Source organism: Podarcis bocagei (assembly GCF_964188305.1).
Source record: "Podarcis bocagei genome assembly, chromosome: 12".
Lineage (NCBI taxonomy): Eukaryota > Metazoa > Chordata > Lepidosauria > Squamata > Lacertidae > Podarcis > Podarcis bocagei.
In genome coordinates this window covers 29,154,579-29,164,391 of record NC_138137.1, presented here as the reverse complement: position 1 = coordinate 29,164,391, position 9,813 = coordinate 29,154,579, and the positions used below count along the sequence as shown (strand labels likewise).

Here is a 9,813-nt window from a genome sequence, read left to right as displayed (position 1 = left end):
AGCAGGGACCAGACAGTGGCCAATTTCAAGCTTGGAAGCATGGTAGGGTTGCTAGACTATTGTCACTGTAAGGAGTTTATTTCAGTAGCAGTCAAGTTTTATTAACAATGTTCACCCTGTATATTGAGTCTTTATTTGGGTGTGGGGACAATGACTGTTCAGTGGCAGCAAAAGCATGACAATTGGCAAAAGAGTGAGGAGTATTGTGATAAATTGATTTTATTTTTAGCATGTTATTTTGCATAATGTATTTGCCTGTTAATATCATCAACTTTTCTTATATGCCTTAGGTACTTACGTATCTTAAATATTTTTAATTGCAATATATGTTTGCTTGGCCTATATCACATTTTTGAACACTAGCCATAATTTCTTCTTCTTTTCCACAAGTTGCCACAAAAAATATCCATTTAATATTTGCCTTAGATCTGGGAAAACGGTTTAGCATGTTTCTTGTTGTTCTTGGCTGGAGACTTCTGTAGCTAAGGGTTGCTTTTTCCTGCTACAGGAAAGGATTTCCCCAATGTATCAAGGTAGAAGCCTCATCCAATATGGAAAACCTGGTTTGCACTATCTAAAGCAAACATAGGGTACATTTTTAGAGCATTTTACAGTTCTGACATTTTGAGTTACCTATGAAAACTCCAAAGGAGAGCAAGAATTATTTCCAAAAGGATCATTTATTAAACATTTCCTTTACAAGTACAATCACTGTTTTGTGTAAAATTTGATTGTATTATTCCACTGTATGTACACAAAAGCCTGGGAGGGGGAGGGAATGCCTTGACCTTTGCATTTTCTACACAGAGCTATCTAATTAATTGTGACCATTAACTCTGTCTTCATAATACCTGAATATTATTACATTACTGTAAATGAAAAAAAATTCCAATTTATAGCACAAGCTACTATCCACAGTTCTACTGACTTTATCAGGTGCTGCTCAGGAGTAGATGAACTGTGGCCAGCAGCTGAAATGAGCCAAGATGTCAATGCATGTAAAACATTTGTGGTAATGAATTCTATAAAAAATATGAATCAATGGTTCTTTTTCCGGACAGGCATGATCCTATTTTATTTTATTTTAAAAAAACATTTGCTGGTATAAGATAAGAAAATTTGAAGAGCAAGGTTTAATAATTTCCTATTAGCAGCAGTTGATAGTAAATGCAACATAAGATTTGTTTTGTCTGTGGTATAAGGACATTCCATAGCAGACTCTTTTCTGAACACAGTGGTCTGCATGTAGCTATCTCTGGGACACAAAACAAAATAGAGACAAAAAGAAGCCATTTAATTCTCATGAGTGACTATTGCTGTCAGCTAATATGAATGCGTTGCTAAAAATGAGTGAAAAGTAAAAATGCCGTAAAGTAGATATATACAGAGTTAAAATACATTTCTTACCCACTAGACCATGTTTCTGTTGGCACTGTGTTATTTATTTATTAGAATATTTATTTTGTTGAGAGCAATGGCATTTTTTTTCAGTGCAAGCTAAAGCAAAAAATACCTGCCCATTGTCATTAGAATGACAGTCCAATTTGGAATGTTCAAAAGCAAGCCTGTCTTTCTGCTTCTGTTCGCAAGGCAACTTTAAGGTGTGGCACTTACTGAATTCATGTAAAAAAAAAAAATTAATTCAAGAGTAGCAGACACCGTAAGTTCAAGGTTCTGTTAATTGCGAGAGAGTCGCTTGCATCCGTCAATTACGTCCGTGTAAGGCTTTCTGCGTTAGCGTGTCTTTCCTGAGAACAGAGCTGCAACTCCTTTGTGTCTTATCATAAGTGCGCATGCTCAGAGCTGTGGTCGCTGTCGTGGCTGTCGTCGTTTGCTAGTGAGTCCCCTGTGTGCTGGAGGCTGGCTGCGCCAATGCCAGAAAGCTCCGAGGGAAGGAGCGTGCCCTTTTTGACATTCACCAGTTCCTTCTCTCGGGCAGCGGCTCCCTGCTGCCCTCCTTTTACCCGCTTCCATTTCATCCGCCTGTTCTGGAACCAAACTTTCACCTTTGAATCAAAAACAAAAGAAAACGGCAATGTAGGACATCAATAAAATAGTCACAGGACTGATAATGGCATGCTTATAATTTCTAAGAGGGCGGCTGAAGTTCCTTTGTGCCACAGCTGCATTCAGTAAGTGATATGTTGGCTTACCGTTGATATAACTGGTGCACAGACATTCATTTGCACAGCTGAAATAGACCATTCTTCATCATATTTAATACACATTTTGCTTACTGCAGTCTTGGAATATCAAAAAAAATGATTATTTTCTACAAGGACTGCTGCATGGAAAAGTCTAGTGTGGAAAGTTTTGGGGAGGTTCCTGTCTCTTTGGCTATGGTTCAGATTTTTTGTTTCAGGGTTTTAAAAAGAAACACCAAGGATTAGCCACAGCATGAAACATTATACGACACCAGTAAACGGAGCCATGGCATATTTTTCATTTTTCATATAGTTATAGTTGTACTATTTCACAAATAATAAAAAAGGAAATCAAGTCAAATTCTACTGCAGATATTGTTTATAAACCTTTTTTTTCTATGTAATTTTATGCTAAATTCAAACTGATGGCTTGTGTTGTTTTCATGTTGCTATTTAAACGAAATGTAAGTGTCTGGAATTAGGAGAAGGCAGTTTTGAATTAGTTAGAAGCTTCTCAACCTTGAGCAGCACATCCTTTCTTCTAGACAGCACATCAGAGCCAAAGAAGCAGGCTAGTAAAATAAACCTAATATAAGGAGGAAAGTATTTATTGCTAGTTGCTCTGATGTTAGGAAATATTGTTACGCCATCTGTCAAAAGCTTTCACAAAAACAATGTCAAAGGGCTCATAATGTTTGTACTCTTCATGCAGTCCTTTGTGGAAAATTATATATGACACTTTTCGCAATGAATTTCCTCTAGTAAAATAGCAATGTATTGCTAATGCCAAACACTGTATTAAGCTATACTATGCTTGGGACTATCATTCTGCTATAAATCCGATGAGTTCTTATTTTCTGTAAAATATCAACAGCTTTTTCTCATAAATATTATTTATGCTTAAACCTGCATGCACAGAATGTATAAAAAGAGAGAGAGAGAGATTAAATTTATCTATGGATGGGGGTGATAGAATAATATACAGCCAGGATGGGGAACCTGTGGTGGACTCTTAACTCCCATCATCCCTGACCATTAGTCATAATGGCTGAGGCAGATGGGAACTGTAGTCCAATAACACCCAGAGGGCTACAGATTCCCCATCCCTTTTAAATATTAGTTGGTCAGTTCAACACTGAACCATAACTGAAAGCGAAGGAGAAGCTGGACCAGGGATGCATTGCATCTCAAAAAAACCGCATTCATCTGTGTCTAAAATTAGATCTTGCATATTTTATTCTGTGGAGTTTGGGGAAAATATCTAATCTATGGGGAAAGTACCACAAATTCAAAGACCATTTTAGTAAAATTTAGTAGGCAATCAACCATATTTTGTGTAGTGAAACCAGAGCAAGTGTACATAGACAGGGCACTTGAGCTAACGCCTATTTAACTCAAGCCCATCGGGTTAGCTGGTGTGTGAATTGCAGCCTTAAATATGTCCAGCAGTAGTTGGAAAGGAATAGTTTATGAAGGCCGATGAAGGCAAATGTGCTCAGTTCAGTGGGGTGGGGTGGGGTGTCACACATAAAATTCAAGTTCAAGGGGAAAAAATAATATAGTCTAGCATGTGAAAATAGAACTAGCACAAGGAAACTAAGAATAATGCAATGAACCTAGGGGAAAAATAAGAAAAGATTATCTTAATATGTTAAATGCCTTTCACTCTTGGCTGCAATTTGTGACACTGCTATATCTAGTCTGATTTGTAGTGTCTGGCAACCAAAGGGTGCCTAAAGATAGGAAAGTTAAATGTACTCTTGCAGGGTGGGGGATAAAATGTAACAAAGGTACACTGAGAATATGGAAATAGGATAGAAGTCTAGACAAATTCATAGGAAAGAAACTGTATGGCATTATTCTACTGGGGGTGGGGACTTTGCAGGTCATACTTATTGGCAATCTTTGTTTCTGCCTATAAGTGTACAAGTGTGTTTGAGTAATTGTATTTTTATTTTAGATTGCAGAGGAATGGCAACGAGAATGGAAAAATAGATAAAACTGCTTGAAACATAATAGGCCCAAATTGCAAAGGTCATATGTAAAAAGAGGTGTAAATTGGCAAGTGCCTGTGAGTCTGAGGAAGTGAGTAAGCCTGAGGGAGTCTAAGTCAATCTAAGGGAATCTACATTGGCTAGCACATACATGTAAGGCTTGGAAGAAAGCATAAGTTAAACCATCTGAGCCTTCCTCTAAATTTAGATGCCTTCTGGCAAAATTAAGAAGTGGTCTGTGTAAGATGAGACAAGCCCTTTCTCCCCAAGCTCTTCTCTTCACTTTTATTTCCATTAGCTTTAAGCTGTGAATAAGATATGTCAATTAGTCTTTTTCCCCTTTTAGGGTGACTTTCACTAGCATCAATAGGTTGAAGGCAATAACTACTGGATGGCAAAAAATATATATAACAATATCCCTTTGGTGAATATATCCAAGCAACAGTAAAACACTCTGTTTCTTTACTGACACCCTGCACCATACCACAGGTGGAAGGAAAGGAAAGAAGAAGAATAGGCAATAAACAACTCTAGTGGGTTTAATGCCGGTTGTGTTGGGGGTCAATAGAAAAGAGGTCTAAAGCAAAGTCATCATTTAAATTATCCAGAGCCAAACTGTTACCCCACAAAGAGATATGAAGGAGTACAAAAGGGGAGGTTCTCTTATATTTAGGAAGCTGTCCAGCAGTATGTTTGCCAGAAAACTTTAAGGATGTCCCCTCCATGCAGGTTTACGAAATGTTGGCTCTGGTAATTTTACTTAACATTTTATACTGTTCTTCCTTTTTAAAAACAAACAAACAAACTAGAACAGATGACAGCATATGCCAGTGCAATAAAAGCAAACAAATAAAGTAATAGCAATAGCAACTGGACTGTGAATTGATAGCTATACTCAGCAGAGGGATGAGTGAAAATATATATATATTTGGAGGCACCAAAAACTCAGCAGAATTGTTGCTTGCCTTATTTCTGGTTAGGGAGATAATTCTGCAAGTTAGTCTGCAATAGAAAAGGCTTTCTTGGTTGTCACTAGATTGACACTCACAGGTTCTAGCACATCTCATAAGAACTGGGCAACCAGGTCCCAGGTTGTTTATATGTTAGGTAACTTGGTCTTGGTAGCAAATTGGTAACCAGTGCTGCACTTTGAGCAGTGGTTTCATACATTTGCTGTAAACTACTCAAGTTAGCAGATGAACCACTGCATTTTCCACAAGTTGCAACATCCACACCAACCTTAAGGATAGCCCCACGTAGAGCACATTGCAGTAGTGAAGTAACTAACACATGAATCACTGCAGCAATACTATCTGGAGCTGGTAAAGGACATTCCTAAAGCCCTCCAGTGGCAGTGATGGATTCAGAAGTGCCCCCAGACACCTACAACCCCAACCGGAACACACAATTTGCATAATTCTAGCGGGTGGCACTGTGGGTGAAACCACAGAGCCTAGGACTTGCTGATCAGAAGGTTGGCGGTTCGAATCCCCCGTGATGGGGTGAGCTCCCGTTGCTCGGTCCCAGCTCCTGCACGTCAAAGTGCAAGTAGATAAATGCATTCTGTATTTTTTAAAAAAAATGCATAATGATCAGATGAAGAGAATCAAACTTTATAAATGATGGAAAATCCATCTTTTCCTTTGGGTTTTAATGTATCACTTTTAAAATTCTAGTTTAACAGCTTTTAAAATGCAGTCTTTGTTACAGATGGCTTAAATCACTCGTTTAAAATCCCAGTCTCCTATGTATTTCATTTAGCACCATTAGACTGTCAAGTTCTCGTCTTTTACTTTATAATAAAGAACAACTTACACCATTATACTCTGAAACAGAAATAGTATTGAACTGCATATATCACATGTGCTAAATATAACAACCTGTAAAGGATGTTTCATGTGTTATTTCCTCCACAGATCAAATTCAGTAAGGTGAAATCTGAACTTCCTTTGGATTTCGTGACAAGTCAATAATGGAACTGATACATGATCCTGTTACATTTTAGCAATAGGAAGGATGTGTGAATTCTGAAAATCAATTCTCTTAAATTCTTAGAAGCCCACACTTTATCCTATTGCTAAAAGTTCCTGCATATCTGAAACAGTTAAGCAGCTTGCTTGAAAGTCAAAATATATATTGAGGAGAAGTAGTAGTAGTAATACTAATAGCAGAAGTAAAAGTCGGAATATGAGAAAGAAATACTAACAGTTTCTGAAAAATTAAACAGACTTTATTTTTATATAAAGTTTTGTATTTGATTTTTGTTAAGTGTTTGGGGCAAATAGCTGCTTATTAATTTGAAATTGGGATCTTTTCTAATACAAACTTAACTCCCAAATATTTATTTAAATAAAATGGTATTTCTAAGAACGTTTTTGCTTAAGGCAATTTCACATTTTTAAATAATAATAATAAACCCTGCAATTTAAACATGCAAAAGGTTCTGGGTGGTATCCAGTTTTAGTCATAGAACAGGCCCACTGCAACCAATGGACTTAATTAAGCCCATTGATCTCAATGGGTCTATTGCAAGTATGTCTTAGTTTAAGTCATGAAGTTAAACTGATTGACACTTCCCAAACATTTCCAGACCAAAGTGCTGTGCCCTGAATCTGCACATCTTACATCTGTAAACTTCATGTTATCTGTTGTTATTCCAAATGGAACTGCAGGATTAACATGGATGATGGCTGTGCCAAAAAAACAAACCTGCAATAGGACCACGCCCTAATGCTAGCACTTGCTTGAGATACTTCTTAATTAAGACCATTCATCTGTCTAGATACTTTACTTCCAGTTCAGCTTCCTGTAATGGAGCTGGGGTATTGTTTAGCGATTTGGGGTGGGTTATTGTTCTTATTGATATTAATTATTTTATCTTTATTTTAGATACTATTGTGATTTACGTGGAAACTGTTCAGCTTTTTGATGCTTCATTTATTGTTTATGACCACTCTAGTTATGTTTGTCATTATGTAATTTTTTTAATATATTGTACGCTGCCTTGAGCAAGGTTTGAACTATGGAACGGCGGCATACAGATGAAACATTGACTGAAAGTGTTCCAAGCCTAACACACCTTCTTGGAAATCAATCCAGTTGTTTTTAATGGAACTAAGTACATTTTCTTAACATATCAATGCTGTTTTAGCAGGCTTGGCTGCTTCATACCTCCAAAGCATCAAACCCCAGGCAGGTCACATAGGTCACCATCTGGCATGTTCCAACAGACTATTCTAACCTGGGTTTAGTGGTGGTGAACCAACTTAGAATCAGTCTGTGCAACAAATGATTCAGAGCACCACTTTGTAATGGTACGAAACAAGCAAGGCACACAGCAATCTTGACAACTGGACTTCCAACTGACAGACACTGTTTTGTCAAGAGAGATGTATGACCTATGGATCTGATTGAACTGGCGCCTGATTGAACCAGGAAAAACATTCCTCTTCTCCCAGGTCTTTGGCTAATTAAACAATATGGGGGGTATTGTTTTTGTTTGGTATTATGTTATGTATTTTTGTGTTTTTATATTGTAAACCACCTTGTGATCCTTGGGTGAAGGGCAGTACATAAATTTAATTAATAATAGTGTACTGGACTAAATGCATTGCCATAGAAGGACAAGAAAGTGACTTTAAAATCATCATATTTCTACATAAGAGGTTTGTGCATTTGATAGAAAAGGATGAGTTGGACCTGGATAAACCTAAGCAACTGATGAAATGAAGTCTCCTCTTTCAACCGTTTTATTTTATTTTAATGAGCAGGTTCTTATTGTTTCTTTCAAGCACACATATACTCTACCATGCACAGTGGAAAAGGTGGCTAATCTAGAGAGGAGCTATTGCAGCACAAGGAACTATTTCTAAATCACCAGTTATGGACTGATCTGCTAGGCACATCTGCTCACTGGCGTGGTGTGAAAGCACAGCTTCCTTCCCCTTAGTCAACAACTTGGTTAGTATTTAGGTCTCCCAGACTGATGATTTAGCAGTTGCTTAAATAGGTTGAGGAATATATGACCGCATATTGAACATCTCTTTGGGAGCAGGCACCGGAGGAAAAGTCTCTTAGCTTTATCTGTTTTATTTGGAGGAGAGAGAGGGCTACTGAACTTGGAGGAGTGGGGGAAGAATATGATATGGGTGCTAGAAACAAGAGGCATTGTTTCAATGTATACAGGACAACAGTAAAAATGTAACAGTTTGAATCAAAGCTTTTTTCTAACTCAAGAGTCAAAACCTAAGCTCGCTTCAATGCAGGTGGCTCCCCTAAAAATAAATAAAGTTGCACAGCATGTCAGTCAGTGGAGAATTTGCCTCACTGCTTTAAAATCAAGTCTGACATATATGTATATTTACACACACACACACACACACACACACACACACACACACACGTTTTCTTTTCCTTGGAATAACGACTTTCTTTTAAATCCAGAGAAATAATGTGTTTGTGTATGTGAATATGTAGCTTAAACTGTATTTGACAGCCTCTCTTACAGGCAGCACTAGCAGACATTTCCACTGGGACCAGATCTCACATTCCAAGGCCAGAGCTGCAGGAAACGGACACCGTTTCAGAAACCAAATAAAACATAAAAACCCATACCCCATAATTCTTGTGATCTTTCCTTCAAATGTGGTGGTTTCCTGACCCTCCCAGCAACACATTATAAAAAACCTCCTGTATTGAAGAAGCAGGTGGAGTCTCCGCTCATTTACCAATGGATGGTCACGCAATTTATCAGAACAGGTAAAACCTGCCTATCGAAAGAAAAAAGAGAGAACTATGTAACTTGAAAACTGGGACATTGTTGTCAGTAGAAAGTGGATCGCCCACCCACAAGCTGAAGAATCTATTTATCAAACAGGGAAGTGTAAAGTCCATTTTCTTTTTTTCTCATTAACTCCAATGAAACATTGATTCTTAATATTCTGTCAAGGGCAAAGCAGAGGTGACACAGAAGATCTATGAAAAGGATCTACAGCTTAAAAAAACAATCAGAAAGCTTCAGGGGGCAAGGGGGGGCAATGATTTGGATTCCGACCTCTGCATGGGTGTGGGTTGTGTTTCCCCCCCATGCAGCTTTTGGTTAAAATGCTTCCCCCTCACCCAGCTAGCATTAGCCCAAGTTTCGATTGGGGAAATAGCATAATGGGAAGGGTTCCTATTCATTCTTGGAAAGTGATATTACTATTTTTAATCTTTTTTTTTTTTACATAAAGAGTTTTAAAAGAATGTGATTTGTTTTATTAAGTCTTAGTGCTTATTCTAGGACATTTTCTGATAGATAAGTACATGACTTGTCTCATGGAAATCTGATAACTCTTTATTCTTTGGCAGACTATGTTAAAAAGTAGTCATGCAGAAATGTATGCCTCTTTTTGTCACCTTTCTCCGTCTTCATTTTCCCCTCGTCCACCACTATGGCTATTATCTGAATTGCCCTCTAGGAAGTTTTGGTCTTTAAATAAACCCCAAAAGCAAGAATCTGTGTTTTCAGATGTCCTGCATCACTCCCGATTGGGCCCTAAAAATCCCTTTGCTTTAAAGCCAAGTGATAATCACAGTTAATACATAAATAAACCACCACAACAATATAATCTGAGAAGGTAGGATTTTCTGTAGGCAAATTAAATAAGTATATATTGGATTTCTGCAAAACACTC

The 9,813-nt window shown here is 37.6% G+C and overlaps 1 protein-coding gene across 1 annotated transcript in view; it reads right to left on the bottom strand.

The window, feature by feature from the left end:
• Positions 1-661: 661 nt before the first annotated feature.
• Positions 662-9,813, bottom strand: part of MEOX2 (mesenchyme homeobox 2) — a 63,252-nt gene continuing 54,100 nt past the window's right edge. Inside the window, exon 3 of the mRNA XM_081164896.1 lies at positions 662-2,006. Within this exon, the coding sequence (XP_081021022.1) occupies positions 1,782-2,006 (225 nt within the window). The 3' untranslated portion in view covers positions 662-1,781. The remainder of the gene's footprint in view (positions 2,007-9,813) is intronic.